General features: G+C 44.4%; 1 protein-coding gene across 5 annotated transcripts in view; it reads right to left on the bottom strand.

Annotated features, from left to right (window-relative positions):
• Nucleotides 1-17,035, bottom strand: part of RGS8 (regulator of G protein signaling 8) — an 84,231-nt gene that overhangs the window by 45,173 nt on the left and 22,023 nt on the right. For 2 of the 5 annotated variants that reach the window (XM_082229106.1, XM_082229107.1), the window contains exon 1: nt 7,828-8,059. The exons of 1 other annotated variant lie outside the window; for it this stretch is intronic. In XM_082229106.1, coding sequence (XP_082085232.1) covers nt 7,828-7,935 — 108 coding nt within the window. In that variant the 5' untranslated portion in view covers nt 7,936-8,059. Of the gene's footprint in view, nt 1-7,827; nt 8,226-17,035 lie in introns of those variants that run through there. 2 more of the 5 variants (XM_082229104.1, XM_082229105.1) reach the window with 2 other exon arrangements.

The following is a 17,035-nucleotide window of genomic DNA, read 5'->3' as shown; positions in this document are numbered from 1 at the left end:
AACCTTTTGAATTTCTCTATACTTTCTATCTTATATTCTTTATAACTTTAATATTTTACGTTTCTGTTTTTTCTTTTTTTTAGAAAGGGGGAATTCGTGGAAGGAATGAGAGCGGATCTTGGGGAAAATTTTGTTCTATTATAAGACGAGGAGTGATGCTAAGATGGTGTAAATTTAAATTGGTTTATGAGTATAATATATTAGGTTTAATTGGGGATGAGAACTTGTGGAGCCAACTTAGATAAAGGGGAATACAATCGGGAGGGGAAGGAGGAAGTCCCAGAAAGAAGGTTATGAAAAGAAGGGTCTAAATTAGTTTCTCTTTTTCTTTCTTTCCTTTATCTTTCTTATTTTCTTATTCTGTTATTATTGGAAATTTTTAATAAATATGATTATAAAAAAAACAAAAGTTTAATAAGCAAAATTATTTATATTTGAAGAACTCTATTGGGTCATGGTGTCCATAGCCTGATTGCTTTGACTTCCTGCCAGCAGGTTGTTAATGCAGAAGATCGCCCACTGGGAAGCCCAGCTATGATTATGGACTAATATTTTCCCTTTTATGTTTTCCCAGGTCAGGGTTGCATTAAATCAGGAACAAAACAGTGCCCATGTGTTGATACAGGCACTGTGGCAAATGTGATTAAATGGACAATAAAGAGAATTGCATTTCACAAGGGCCAATAGTTTTAAAAGCCTCTTTTGAGGCAAGAGGAGAGGGTTGTGGAAAATTCCTGCTCAAATGACCACAGAGCTTTCCAAGGGCGGGGAGTTGTTTATCCTCGCAGATGGGATGAGGCAGCTTCTACGGGAGAGCTTTTAATAACACAAGCATTTTTGACATTAGGCTTGAATGTCATCCACATATTTTAAAATTTTCTTTAAGAGATAAATTTAAAGTAAGAGGCGATAGATTTACAGTGTGTTATAATCTAAGAGAAAATGTTACGAAAATGCTCTACCGGTGGCACCTCACCCCAGCCAAACGGGCCAAACTATAGAAGAATAGATCTGAAATTTGTTGGAGATGTAAAAAGGGGAGAGGTTCATACATGCATATGTGGTGGGAATGTGAAAAAATTAAAGAGTTTTGGGATATTGTATACAATGAATTAAAAAAAGATAGTCAAATTCCCATTCACAAAAAGACTGGAGGCCTTTCTATTAAGGATAACATCAAATGAAATTAAGAAAGAAGTAAGACCACTTTTTATGTACACAACATCTTCTGCCAGGATTCTGGTTGAAACGAATTGGAAGAGTGAAATTACACCTTCAAAGTTAGAATGGCAGTTAAAATGACAGAATACATCCAATTGGAAATAATGACGGGGACAGTTAGAGGGTACTCAATGCAGAAGGTGAATAAAGAATGGATAGTATTTAAATAATATCTGAAAACCTATTATGATAGCAAAAACCTCCTAACTCTTGTAATGTACAGATAATAAACCCAAGAATATCTCTTTGAATGAAATAAAGGAAACAAAGTATAATAATATGATACTGTGTAAAATTAACAAATGAGATTCTGTTTCTTGAGAATAATCAGAAGTTTAATTGATCCTTCTTGTTTTCATTCTTTATTTTTATTTTCTTCTTTCTTTTTCATTGTATTTTTCTTTTTTGTGTGTAATGTTTGTGCATAAACTGTAATATAGCAAGATTGTTGTGTAAATATGTGTTGAATGTTGAATAAAGATTCATTTGCTCGCAAGTGGCTCATAGCTAGGTACAGAATGCGCCTGGTGAATTTTGAATACAGGCTGGGGGGGGGAGGCATCAAATGTTGGCCTCACTCCCCCCCCCCCCGCGTGACAAGGCAGGGTGGAGCCCGTGGGCTCTGTGTCAAAGTCCTCTTGCAGCCCACTTGGTGTGAGAAGTTGGGCCACCCTGGTCTAAATATTCTTAAAATGCAGTATTTGGCAAATAGCTACGTTCTCACCCCTCAATGAAAGAAGAACAGGAGATGTCCCTGCAAGCTGCACATGACACGTAGTGTGATCCTCAGCTTCCCCCAGCGGCAAAACCTGGATCTCAAATCCAGGTCTTCCCCATCTGAAAAGCAGTTAGTAGCAGCAGTGAAGATGGTAAATGGAAAAGCCCTCCACCTTTTTAGCGCATTCCCCTTTGAGAACTGGGGGTGCCCTATTCAAGGAGAGCAGCTAAGGTTCATGGGGACAAAGGTGTTGATGGGTTTGCTTGGAGAGAAGGGAATGTGAGTGGAACAGAGCAAGCGCAGGCCAGAGGCTGTCAAGTACAATAACATTCACCTCTTCCCACAGCTTGCCAGACTCATGTTGCTGCTGCGGCTGTCAATACATCAATGTCTGTAATGCACCCTCCTTGGGAGAAAAATGGAGCTTGTTGTGAAACATCTGAAAGATCTTAAACTCGCGGGGGGGGGGTTATAACCAAAGAACAGACATTTCTTAAGCTCACAACCTACTGGAAGTCCTCAAGCTGCAGTCATAAATGCACTATTTAGATGCTGCCATTGGAAGGAAGGAAGGAAGGAAGGAAGGAAGGAAGGAAGGAAGGAGGAAAGAAAGAAAGAAAGAAAGAAAGAAAGAAAGAAAGAAAGAAAGAAAGAAAGAAAGAAAGAAAGAAAGAAAGAGACTGCAAGGTTGTTCCCTCCAGCCATTTAAATAATAAAAAATGAATGGATTAATGAACAGTTTTTGTACTGAACGACCCAAACTCATGAGGCTCAAGCCTAGATCCACCAAAAATTGCTGGGTTCTGCCCCACAGCTGATTTCATAATGTTCTAGCAAATTGCATTAACTGTTGCACCTTATTTTAAGACAATGCACAATACCCAGTGGTTTTTTACTAAAAATATGTTTAGGGGTACTCTAATTTTCCTACTCATATTGAAATTTTGAACAAGAAAGCTAAAAGTGAGCAGGGGGTGAGGAAATGGAAATGAATAAAAGCAACCCCCACATGCACACCACACATCCAGCAAGAGGGGGTGAAGGGGCTTAAATAGAAGTTTTCACAAATCTAATGAAAAACAAAACAAATGGAATGAAAGCAAATAACTGAATTCGGTGCCGTTTGTTGCAGGGACCAAATAAATGACACAAAAAGCCTGCAGCTGAACTGAAGGGGAGTGAATGACCCTGAACATTCATGAAAGTTTGCAAATCAAGATTAAAAAATAAATGCAAACTGGAAGGGAAATAGCACAATTAAGATTGAATGCATTGAAGTTTGTTGATGGTACCAAATCAAAGGATCTCTCCAAACTGGAGATGGTAAATGTGATTCAATGTAAGCAAGGGCAGCTAAAAAAGCCAATGCAATTCTGGGCTGCATCAATAGGAGTATAGCATCTAGATCAAGGGAAGTAATAGTGCCACTGTATTCTGCTCTGGTCAGACCTCACCTGGAGTACTGTGTCCAGTTCTGGGCACCACAGTTCAAGAAGGACACTGACAAACTGGAACGTGTCCAGAGGAGGGCAACCAAAATGGTCCAAGGCCTGGAAACGATGCCTTATGAGGAACGGCTAAGAGAGCTGGGCATGTTTAGCCTGGAGAAGAGGAGGTTAAGGGGTGATATGATAGCCATGTTCAAATATATAAAAGGATGTCACATGGAGGAGGGAGAAAGGTTGTTTTCTGCTGCTCCAGAGAAGCGGACACGGAGCAATGGATCCAAACTACAAGAAAGAAGATTCCACCTAAACATTAGGAAGAACTTCCTGACAGTAAGAGCTGTTCGACAGTGGAATTTGCTGCCAAGGAGTGTGGTGGAGTCTCCTACTTTGGAGGTCTTTAAGCAGAGGCTTGATAACCATATGTCAGGAGTGCTCTGATGGTGTTTCCTACTTGGCAGGGGGTTGGACTCGATGGCCCTTGTGGTCTCTTCCAACTCTATGATTCTATGATTCCATGACTCTAAGGGTAAAGTGAGGTGAATGGGAATAAAAAAATTATAAACTGTGCACACATAACATTTGATAACAGGATCAATGGAGACCAAATATTTCTGAATTTCTATGGAGTCAATGCACAATCTAGATCTATTGCATAGTTTTTGCTCCTGGAAAGCACTTCTTGAGAATCTGGATTTGTTCTGAAAACAAAAGTTCATTGCAGCTTGATTCTGTGTTACCCCACAGTGCATCCATTTGAAAGCACATGAAAACATATATAGGCAACTCTGGCAAAGTGTGTGTCTGTGTGTGCACACATCCACACCAGCCCAATGAAATTGTGGGTGGGTGTATACCAAGATTGCAACTTCTAACACTTCCTTCTTTATTCATCTGGGGTATGTGCAGAAAGAGACAAATATGATAACCTAACCGAGGGGAGGATTTTCAAATGGGTATCATGTAACCACATCAATTTTTGTGGACAGAACGATTTTCAATCAATTTAGATTTAAAGCAGCATGTTGCAGATGAGCAAGAATGATTCTGGATTAATAAAAGGCATTTTTGTAATAGAAACAGGTTAGTGTGTGTGTGGCCCTAATTTCTCATGGGGTCTGAACTGGTGACGACTGACCAGGAATGAGACCTTGTGGTCATAGTGGATGGCTCAATTAAGATGCCACGCTAGGGATAATTAAGAAAGGAATTGACAATTAAGACTGCCAGCCATCATAATGCCATTATGCAAATCTATGATGCGACCACACATCAAAGAACTCTGTACAATTCTGGTCCCCTCAGCTCAAAGAGGACATTACAGTGGTGGAAAAGGCTCAGAAGAGGGCAACCGAAATAATGAAAGGAGCAAAGTGACTCCTCTACAAGAAAAGGTTACAACATAGGGAATTTTCAGAGAGATATTGCTGGAACTCAGGAGCATCCCGTGAAGCTGAATGTTGGAAGATTCAGGAGAGGCAAAAGAAAGCACGTCTCCACACACTGTATAGCGACACTGTGGATTTCACTCCCACAAGAGCTAGTGGTGGCCCCTTTAAAATTCTCTTTAAAAGAGAAGTCCAGGCTAGGGATTCTTAGGAAAGGAACTGAAAATAAAATCCGCCAGGATCATAATGCTGTTACAAATTGTCACCTCAAAAAGGATATTGTACAGCTAGAAAAAGTGCAGAAAAGGGCGAACAAAACAAGGGGGTGGAGCAGTGCGCCGAGGAGTAAAGGGTCCATTGTATTGGAAAAGAATGTTTAAGTAGGAGCATGAGAAAGGAATTACACAGGGCATGGGGAAAGAGGGCAGAGAGGGGCTTCTCTTCCTCTCATCATCTAAGAGCCAGGAGCCATCTAGCCAAACTGAACGGTGGAAGAGTCAGGACAGACAAAAGGAATGGAATCATAAAATTATAGAACTGCAGAGTTGGAAGGGATTTGCTCCTTCCCACCCCCCATGGCTAAGCCAATGGCAAGGAATATTTATTCATTATGATTACTTTATTTCAATAATTTATATACTGCGTTACACTATGGTTTCTAAGTGGTGTACAAAAGAGCCACAAAGGAGAAAAAATATTTTTATTAAGAAAGAGAGTCTTCATCAGATACCTAAAGTTTGGTTTGCAAGACTGTTTTGGCCAAGGCATGGTCACCTGCTCTATACCCAAAATCATATATGAAGTCAGCTGTGGGGCGGATAAAGACGTAGAGGGGCCAAAAGCAGGTTGAGGCACCACCAGCCAGCTGATCGGCAACAGATGGTTGGAGTTTGCGCAGTGCCATGTGCTCTGAAGCCCTAACATCAGCTGGTTGTCAGGGCTTGATTATTGGGGCTTCCATCCACACAGTGAATCTGAAAATGGGTACCTTGACAAAATTGTGATGTCAGGTAGGACCCCCCCCCCCACATCTGCCAGACCTTACCCATGGGCTGGAGGAAATAACCCAGGTCAGTTTCCCCCACTCCCGGCCTCAATATGGCATTAGCTAGCACAAGATGCTTGCCATAGAAGTGGCCAACAAATTGAACAGCTTCAAAAAGGGACTGGACATTTTCAATTGTATTTATTTATTCAATTTCTATACCACCCTACATCTGAGGAACACAAGGCGGTTTACAATCTAAAACCACAAAAATATATAATATAGTAACAACAAAAAAAACAATACCCCCACCCCCCACCCCAGTTTAAAATCGCTTAATTATGGGAGAAGAGGGATGTTTTTGCCTGGTGAAGGCAGCAGGGCAGTCTCCCTGGGGAGAGCATTCCACAAAAGGGGAGCCACTCTTGGGTTGCCCCCCTCCAGACCTCTCACGGAGGAGGCCCATGAAGAGGAGCCTCAGGTGATGACTGCAGTTTGTATGGAGAGAGGTGATCCTTGAGGTATTGCAGTCCTGAACCATTTAAGGCTTTATAGGTCAACACCAGCACTTCCATGGCGTATAAGACTATTGATGGCTGCCAGTCATGTGGGCTCTATTACCTCCAGTATCATATGCAGTATGCAGATACCTCAAGCAGGAGAGCAATGCTGTACTCATCCCCTGCATGCGGGATGCTGGGCAAGACGGGCTCCTCCAATACTCTTACGTAATAGATGAAGTGTTTGTCTCCCGTTTACTTTATCTCAGGGAATTCACTGACAGTCATGGAGAACTCAGGCGCCCAGCATAGTCCCGTCTCTTCATGGGCAAAAGACGCCTTTGGGCTCCATTTCTTGATTACACTACAGTATTTGGATGTGAACGGCCCGTTACCGAGAGAGGGCTGTACTTGTTGTCATTGTTGTTTTCAACGAGCAGGAGTCTTGATTATGAGGGTGAACAGGATTGCTCAATTGCTTTCTGGTAACTTTAATAGTTGCAACATGAATACTGGAAATTCACCCAATGAAGCTTTTCTCAGCATGAAGATGGAAGTGGTGGGGGAAATTTACCTTGCTGAATTCCTGCTTGTCACCCACTCTTAAAGACACAAGAACCCTGTAATTCAAAATTAGCAACCCTGCATGTGAGGAAGCCATAAAATTAGGAACAGATGCAGCATATTTGGTGGCCAGTCTCTTCCCTGCCACTGATTTGGGGAAGAAATGTGTCTGTCTTGGTTCTTTCGGCCACGGATATCCATGCAACATTTGCCAGTCACCTATGATCTAAGGCACTAAAGAAGCAGCCTGCTCAGTGATTTAGCCTCGCCAGCACCTTCCAGTCAGTCTTCTACTTCCTTTTATCTGCAAGCTGTCACTGTCCCTTGGTGAACTGCCACTGATTCTGCAGCCCTCTTGCCTTCCATTCAACAATTTAAAAAAGGAGAAATGAGGGAGGAGAAGCCAGATCTATGCTGCTGCTGCTGCTAATCACTCCCATTTATCGCAACAGCAGCAGCCAGGCAGGGGAAAAACAATCTGTCTGTAACTTGTAGAGTTCACTGTCATTCTTGGGGGTTTTTAGTACTGTGTTAATCCTACTCCTCTTATTTTTTTTAGCTATTTTTTGAAAACCTGCGGTTCACCTACCACCACAGATACTTCCCAGAAAAGCAGTATAATTTGGGGCCGTGTATGCTATCAGCTCTGAAGAAGAGGTTTGTGCATGAGCAGGACTGTCCTTGGCAAATGAGCATCTCTCTCTCTCTCTCTCTCTCTCTCTCTCTCTTTCCTTCAGTCATCCTGGAGAGGCTACACACCAATTAACATACTGAGAGGAAATCCACTAAAGTGATTGCAATGGAGGGTGACAGCTGAAGAAGGCCCATGCACCCCTCCCTCACCCACCCATTCAGGCCCACTGCCCCACAGAAATTGGCGAGAGGCCAACATCCCCAAATGCCACCGCTGAGGAGATTGCATTTGACCCAGAGGTCTGCCGCCCTGTTGCAAAGGCCGCCACACCAGGCAGCTTCCTTGTCACCACCACAAGCACCCAGCTCCTACCTGTCTCTTAGCGGTCCGCACTGCAGAGGCTGCTTGGGTTGGGCTGGCGCTGGGTGGGCACGGCTCACTGAGGCCCTGGACGACAGAGACTGCGGCCTCCCGGTACATCGGAGAGCTTGAAGGGTGGCCAGCCTGACCACTGCTCCGTCTACGGCAGCCTCGGGAGCATGCTGCTGAGTTTGGCTTCTTAGCTCTGCGGCTCCTGAAGAAGAGCTGGTGGAAAAGGAGGGAGGTGGGGGGACGAAAGAAAGAGAGCAGGGAGAGGATGCTCCCTCAGATGTGTGCACAGAGAATTGAAATGCACAAGAGGACTGGGCAGGATAGCACAGGCTCACAGCCTGACTCGTTCTCATTATTCCAGCAGACTGACTCCCGCCTGCCTGAGGCTCACTCCCGCAAAATCCAGCCGTTTCAAGTGCACAATGTTTAGAAGAGGGAGGGTAGTAGGCTCATCCCAAAAGGATCCCTGAATTGCCCGCAGGGTGTGGGGTGAGTTGGAGGGTTTCACCTTCTTGTTTGCTGGGATTTCAAGTCCAGCTTTGCCAGAAAAGCAAAAAGGCACATAAGCAAACAGAGATGCTTTGATTTATGTTTCTAGGCTGGCTGTTCCATGGCTGCTGGATTATCCCTTTGTGTGAGCAGGAGGAGGAATTCACACTGTGCTTCTCCTCAGAACAGCCGGGAGAATAATCTGGGCTGCATGGATGCTCCAGACCAGTGCGTGCTGTCAGCACCGGCCTCAGGCATCTAATTAAAACAGTGTTTCATAGGAATCTGGCCTTATATTGAAGCAGAATATTGTCTATATGACCCAGATTTGTCTGTTTCAGCTAGCAGCTCCAAGGTCTCCAGCAGGGGTCCGCCTAGCCCAGTGGTTCTCAAACTGTTTTCTCTTCACCACACTTTCAGAATAAAAATTTGCTTGCACCAAAAAATTAATTGATAAGAAATACATTGGAAAACAAAAAAGAAACGATCCTAGCAATGCTTGATTTATAACATGGAACACAACTACCGTATTTTTCGCTCTATAACATGCACCCGACCATAACACGCACGTAGTTTTTAGAGGAGGAAAATCCGTAGGCATGCCACCCGTAGGCATTTCCTCCATAACACTCACAGACATTTCCCCTTACTTTCTAGGAGGAAAAAAGTGAGTGTTATGGTGCAAAAAATACGGTACTTTATAATATGATCATGGGGCATCCAGAAAGTAGGAAACAATGCAGCTACATAAAAACATGCATCATTCCCAAAATATAAACGAGCCTCTAACATACAGTGAGGGGGGAGTATTTGATCCCCTGCTAAATTTGCCCGTTTGCCCTCTGACGAAGAAATGACCAGTCCATAATTTTAATGGTAGGTTTACTGTATCTGTGAGAAACAGAATAACAACAGGGAAAACCCCCCAGAAGACAAAAGTCAGAGATTGATGTGCATTATAATGAGTGAAATAAGTATTTGATCCCTTTGCAAAAGATGACTTGGTGGCAAAATCCTTGTTGGCAATTAGAGAGATCAGGCGTTTCTCGTAGGTGGCCACCAGGTTTGCACACATCTCAGGAGGTATTTTGTCCCACTCCTCTTTGCAGATCCTCTCCAAATCAGTAAGATTTTGAGGCTGATGTGTAGCTCCCTCCACAGATTTTTGATGGGATTAAGGTCTGGAGACTGGCTAGGCCACTCCAGGACCTTAATGTGCTTCTTCTTGAGCAACTCATTTGTTGCCTTGGCCGTGTGTTTGGGGTCATTGTCATGCTGGAATACCCATCCTCAACCCATTTTCAATGCCCTGGCTAAGGGAAGGAGGTGCTCACCCAAGATTTGACGATACATGGTCCCGTCCATCGTCCCTTCGATGAGGTGAAGGTGTCCTGTCCCCTTAGCAGAAAAACACCCCCAAAGCATAATATGTCCCCCTCCATGTTTGACAGTGGGGATGGTGTTCTTGGGGTCATAGGCAGCATTCCTCCTCCTCCTTTTGGAGTTGATGCCAAAGAGCTCGATTTTGGTCTCATTTGACCACAACACTTTCACCCACTTCTCCTCTGGGTCATTCAGATGTGCACTGGCAAACTGCAGATGGGCCTGTACATGTGCTGTCTTGAGCAAGGGGGCCTTGCGGGCTCTGCAAGATCTCAGTCCTTCACGGCGTAGAGTGTTACCAACTGTTTTCAGGGTGACAATGGTCCCAGCAGAGACATCACCTTGCCAACAAAGGTCCGAATAGTTAAAGCTATGGTTTTCCCAGTAGTGATGTATGGAAGTGAGAGCTGGACCATAAAGAAGTCTGACTGCCAAAGAATTGATGCTTTTGAATTATGGTGCTGGAGGAGACTCTTGAGAGTCCCATGGACTGCAAGAAGATCAAACCTATCCATTCTGAAGGAAATCAGCCCTGAGTGCTCACTGGAAGGACAGATCCTGAAGCTGAGACTCCAATACTTTGGCCACCTCATGAGAAGAGAAGACTCCCTGGAAAAGACCTTGATGTTGGGAAAGATGGAGGGCACAAGGAGAAGGGGACGACAGAGGACGATATGGTTGGATAGTGTTTTTGAAGCTACCAGCATGAATTTGACTAAACTGCGGGAGGCAGTGGAAGACAGAAGTGCCTGGCGTGCTCTGGTCCAGGGGGTCACGAAGAGTCGGACACGACTAAACAACAACAACATGGTCCCAGCTGCCCTGAGATCATTGACAAGTTCCCCCCATGTAGTTCTGGGCTGCTTCATCACCGTTCTCCTGATCATTGCAACTCCACTAGATGAGATCTTGCATGGATCTCCAGGCCGAGGGAGGTTGACAGTTATTTTGTGTTCTTCCATTTGTGAATTATTGCACCAACTGTTGTCACCTTGTCACCAAGCTGCTTGGCAATAGTCTTGTAGCCCAATCCAACCTTGTGCAGGTCTACAGTCTTGTTCCTGACATCCTTGGACAGCTCTTTCGTCTTGGTGGCTAGTTTGGAATCTGCTGGATTGATTGCTTCTGTCGACAGGTGTCTTTTGTACAGGTACTGTAATGTGCTGGGATTACAGGTAAGACGTCTCCCTTACAGCAGGTGCTTCTAATCTCAGCTCCTTACATACAGTGAAGATACCAGGTAGCCTGACATCTGGCTGGTTGATAGGGGATCAAATACTTATTTCACTCATTATAATGCACATCAATCTCTGACTTTTGTCTTCTGGATTTCTGGGGGTTTTCCTGTTGTTATTCTGTCTCTCACAGCTACAATAAACCTACCATTAAAATTATGGACTGGTCATTTCTTCATCAGAGGGCAAATTGAAAACTTGCACTTTGCTTCAAACTTGACCATGATGTGTAGTAAAATTGTATTTGTAAGCTCACCAAGAGTTGAAGGAGCATCATGCAATTCTTGGCTGATAGCCATGTCATCAAAGATCACTGCACTATTTTCTGCAGCTTGGTCAACAAGGTCATCTTTTATTTGGACATAAGATCAAGAGGATACAATGTGGGGTTTTTTGCCAGAGGGCTGTCAGTATCAACTCTGTTGTATACAGTCCAAAGAACAAGATTTTATGTTCAAGTTTAAATTTGATCAGCTGCATCAAATGTTTGTTTTAAAATACAGTAGTACCTCAGGTTAAGTACTTAATTCGTTCTGGAGGTCCGTTCTTAACCTGAAACTCTTCTTAACCTGAAGCACCACTTTAGCTGCCGCCGCGCCACCAGAGCACGATTTCTGTTCTCATCCTGAAGCAAAGTTCTTAACCCAAGGTACTATTTCTGGGTTAGCGGAGTCTGTAACCTGAAGCGTATGTAACCCGAGGTACCACTGTACTGTAAATAATAGATGTCTGTATTGTTGATGCTTCAATTACTAGAAGGTAATGGATATAGATTTCTTTTAAAGACACTATTTAGTTTGTTAGACCACTAAACCAGGAAGTGTGCATAAGCAGCCAATGACAGCTTATATGTCAGTTCAGTTCTTAGTGTTTAGGCTGGGAACCTCATGAAATTCCAGGACAAAGAGCCATGTGGGCAATTAGGCAAGTCCACTCCCCCCCCTCTTGGTGCGGCGGCATTGCGGGAGAGCAGAGGCTTCACTGGGGCTCCGACAAGGGAAATTGAACTTCAGTGCCCTTCCTGACAGGCGTTGGGGGCATAAGCCCCCGCTGCCTATCAGGAACTGGATCCTAGCCTGCCCCCTGCTTTGGCAAATGAGGATGCAGGCTGGGAGTTGGGCTGTGCCAGGGGGCAGAGCCAACGGAGCAGGTAGGCTTCCCTTGAATCTGCCCCTTGCCCCCTTTAAGCGCCCACCCTCAGTTTAAGCTAATAGTCAGTGACTGCTGTGGCTACGGTGGTCACTGTTCTTGATGGGGCCGGGTAGGAATTTGCCCACTGGGCTAACTGGCTCTCACCCGGTGGTTTTGCCTACCTCATAGCAATTGTCACAACTGGTTGGGCATTGGGGTAATCCTTTGTTTTGGATGGGCGGGAGGTTGTAGTCTCCGCCCTCCCCTCCAAACGCTGGGGTATCTCGTTAAAGAGATCCAGGAGAAGTGGCTATGTCTGTGTGCCCAGGCGTGCCCAGGGCCGAAGGCACTCCCCCAGACGGTGGTCCCTGTGGGGGTCATCCTATTCGATGTAAGTCTCAGGAACCCCCACCTGGATTGACCTACGCATAACTTCCGGTATTTAGATGGCCCCACGCCCATTATTGAATATCTGTATTCAATAAAGTTGTGGCCTGTTTTGACCCAAAACCCAGTCTTATTGGTCTCTTATTTACATGGGTTGGGGTATGGGAAGCCCAATGCCTAGTTCTGCAAGCACTGGAACTCCTGGAGTCTCTCACTGCTTGCAGATTGGGGTGTATGCAACAATATATTATCCGAAATACTGTTGCATTCGTTCCCCATCTGCTCTGAACATGGTTAGAATGGAACATGCCTATACTTGGAAGGAGCTGTGTTGATAGATGGGATTAATATTTTCTCCTTGGAATTTTACTGCAAAATAGAGGCGGGTGTTTTTATTGAACAGTATACGATAGCCGATGGGTGGGTTTCAAAAGAGACCCTCTCTATGCTGTGAATAATTGTATTGTTCAATTAAATCTGCAAATTGTGGGTCTCTTCCTTTCATTTTGAGCTCTTGTCCGAAGGTGGGCAACCACTGTGGAAGTTACAGCCTTCAGCTTAGGCTCTGTGGGGGGGACATTGGGGACATGATTCCACCCAGAGAAAGCACCATCCAGAGTGATACAACTTAAATCACTTTCTACAAACACTTTGCTTGTTCACCTGACAAGCTATTGGTCCCATTCTTCTTAAACACCATCCTGTCTGCCCAGCTCAGCTTTTTCAAAGACACCTTTTCCTGTGAGAGTGAGAACTTCAGTTTGTCAGTTTATTTTGTGTGAAGACATAAACTTAGAGCAAGATGTTAATTTAGGAAGATTTATTTTAAAATGCTCATGATGCTTATGTAACTGCGAAAAGTCGCAGCAAATTCTATAGCAACATGAAGATAGAAATACGCGTCTCTCCCTGTGTTTTCTTTGGTGCAGGGCGGGGGAATACTTTGAGCCTGCAATCCAGAACCTACCGGTACTTAACTTGGAGTAAGGCCAATTGAACTTTGAATAGAAGTGCATAGGTTCACACTGTGATTCACTCTGGGTTTGTACAAGCAAAGCTGTGTCTGCTCTGCAATTCTGCACAAGCACATAAAGCATAGAGTTTATGCATCCTGAGAACCTCAACTTTCATCTACTTTTTAAAAAGTACATTTCCAGCCTCCTTGGACATGGGAGGGAATGCTGTCACTAACTGAATTCCAAGTAGGACTGGGGAAATACCATTCAGTGATACCCGACCAGCCAAGCACTATTGTCATGGGAGTCGGATCTCTTTCACAGGTGTTCCAGTTGTTCTGATTCCTGGACACCAATGCAGTTTATAGGGTTTCTATCATCTTATCAGCTAGGGCTGCATCTCAGCTGTTTAGGTTGGAGCAGCTGGCAGTGAAATCACCCCTGGGTCAGGTGGTTTGCCCCCCCCTCGCTCACCGAAACAAGCTGGCAATGTTTTGTGAGGAATTGGTTCTAACTTTTTATTTCTGTAACACCCAACTAGCCTTCTGTGATCTTTCACTCTCGTGCAAATTCACCTTCTATATAAACTCTTTTGTTCGATTAAAACAAAGCTGTAATTATCACTTTACGGACTTAGTGGCTTTCAGCTGGCTGGTGAATTCAAAGCAGTTGGCTGTAAACCAGAGCTCCCCACATGTTTCATACCCAGGACACAGATTTATTTCCCCCTGAATCAAAATTGGAGGCATCTTTCACTACACTCTGCAATATATCCCACTTAATAAGTATCTCAGGACTCCCCAGACAGCCTGTTTACTGAGCGTACATCCTGATTTGCTTGCACAAAGTTTAGGCAATGGCTCATCTTTACTGAGTGTTTGTTCCAGTTTGTTTGTGGAGAGGTTACATGGCAATCAGCATTTCTCCTGGTTTCATCCTGATTTGCTTGCATGAGTGTTAAATGACCTCCCGTTAGTCAATTGTTTATCCCACACTTTTTGGTGAATTTCTCTTTCATTATCCTAGCTGCAAGAAGTCCATTTTTTAAAAGTAGATTTGTTATGTCTGAGTGCTTGAATCCACTGTAATTGTACAAACCTACATCCCTGGTATGTGATTGATTCCCTCCCACAAAATGCTGTCGTTCTGGAGGTGACCCTGCTCTCCTCTTTGACTTGTCAGTCATGGCTCAGGGATAGGTCTGGATGGGGAAGGGGGCTTGCAGTGATTTTTAGGAAGTCATTAGCTTACACCAGGCGTTCTGTTGAGAAGACCCAGTTTTCTGAGTGCATGCTCTGGAAGTTGGGCAATAGGGGCAGTACAGGATTCCGTTTGTGGTACCAACCTCCCTGCTGCACCAAGGACTCCCTGCCTGAGCTGCTTCAGGCCATAGCAGATAGAATCATAGAATCATAGAATCATAGAATCATAGAATCATAGAATCATAGAATCATAGAATCATAGAATCATAGAGTTGGAAGAGACCACAAGGGCCATCGAGTCCAACCCCCTGCCAAGCAGGAAACACCATCAGAGCACTCCTGACATATGGTTGTCAAGCCTCTGCTTAAAGACCTCCAAAGTAGGAGACTCCACCACACTCCTCGGCAGCAAATTCCACTGTCGAACAGCTCTTACTGTCAGGAAGTTCTTCCTAATGTTTAGGTGGAATCTTCTTTCTTGTAGTTTGGATCCATTGCTCCGTGTCCGCTTCTCCGGAGCAGCAGAAAACAACCTTTCTCCCTCCTCTATGTGACATCCTTTTATATATTTGAACATGGCTATCATATCACCCCTTAACCTCCTCTTCTCCAGGCTAAACATGCCCAGCTCCCTTAGCCGTTCCTCATAAGGCATCGTTGCCAGGCCTTTGACCATTTTGGTTGCCCTCCTCTGGACACGTTCCAGTTTGTCAGTGTCCTTCTTGAATTGTGGTGCCCAGAACTGGACACAGTACTCCAGGTGTGGTCTGACCAGAGCAGAATACAGTGGCACTATTACTTCCCTTGATCTAGATGCTATACTCCTATTGATGCAGCCCAGAATTGCATTGGCTTTTTTAGCTGCCGCGTCACACTGTTGGCTCATGTCAAGTTTGTGGTCAACCAAGACTCCTAGATCCTTTTCACATGTACTGCTCTCAAGCCAGGTGTCACCCATCTTGTATTTGTGCCTCTCATTTTTTTTGCCCAAGTGCAATACTTTACATTTCTCCCTGTTAAAATTCATCTTGTTTATTTTTGCCCAGTTCTCTAATCTGTCAAGGTCGTTTTGAAGTGTGATCCTGTCCTCTGGGGTGTTAGCCACCCCTCCCAGTTTGGTGTCATCTGCAAATTTGATCAGGATGCCCTTGAGTCCATCATCCAAGTCGTTGATAAAGATGTTGAATAAGACCGGGCCCAAGACAGAACCCTGTGGCACCCCACTAGTCACTCTTCTCCAGGATGAAGAGGAACCATTGATGAGCACCCTTTGGGTTCGGTCAGTCAGCCAGTTACAAATCCACTGAGTGGTAGCAGAGTCAAGACCGCATTTTACCAGCTTCTTTACAAGAATATCATGGGGCACCTTGTCAAATGCCTTGCTGAAATCAAGGTAGGCTACATCCACTGCGTTCCCTTCATCTACCAGGCTTGTAATTCTGTCAAAAAACGAGATCAGGTTAGTCTGACATGACTTATTTTTCAGAAATCCATGCTGACTTTTGGTGAGCACAGCATTCCTTTCCAGGTGCTCACAGACTGTTTGCTTAATGATCTGCTCCAGAATCTTCCCTGGTATTGATGTCAGACTGACTGGGCGGTAATTATTTGGGTCCTCTCTTTTCCCCTTTTTGAAAATAGGGACAACATTTGCCCTCCTCCAGTCTGCCGGGACTTCGCCTGTTCTCCAGGAATTCTCAAAGATGACTGCCAGTGGTTCTGAGATCACATCTGCCAGTTCTTTTAATACTCTTGGATGCAGTTCATCTGGCCCTGGAGACTTGAATACATGTAAACTAGCCAAATATTCTTGTACTATCTCCTTAGTTATTCTGGGCTGTGTTTCCTTTGCTGAATCATTTGCTCCAAATTCTTCAGGTCGGGCATTGTTTTCTTTATCGGAGAAGACTGAGGCAAAGAAGGCATTGAGTAGTTCAGCCCTTTCTGTGTCCCCTGTTTGCATTTCACCATCTTCTCCTCTGAGTGACCCCATTGTTTCTTTGTTCTTCCTTTTGCTACGAACATACCCATAAAAGCCTTTTTTGTTGCTTTTAACCTCTCTAGCAAGCCTGAGTTCATTCTGTGCTTTAGCTTTTCTGACTTTGTGTCTACATGTGCTGGCTATTTGTTTGAATTCCTCTTTGGTGGTTTCCCCCCTTTTCCATTTTTTGTACACATCCTTTTTTAATCTTAATTCAGTTAAAAGTTCTTTAGATAGCCACCCTGGCTTCTTTAGGCACCTTCCATGTTTCCGTCTAATGTTCTCCTGGAGTTCTCCAGATGTTCTCCTGGAGACACCTAGTTTGGTTGTCCTAGGGGATTTTAACATCCATGCTGAGACAACCTTACAAGGGGCCGCTCGGGACTTCGTGGAAAGCATGGCCTCCATGGGGCTGTCCCTGAATAAGTTTGGCCCAACTCATGG

This window comes from Podarcis vaucheri (assembly GCF_965113315.1).
Source record: "Podarcis vaucheri genome assembly, chromosome: 6".
Taxonomy (NCBI): domain Eukaryota; kingdom Metazoa; phylum Chordata; class Lepidosauria; order Squamata; family Lacertidae; genus Podarcis; species Podarcis vaucheri.
This window is presented reverse-complemented; position numbering and strand designations above follow the sequence as displayed.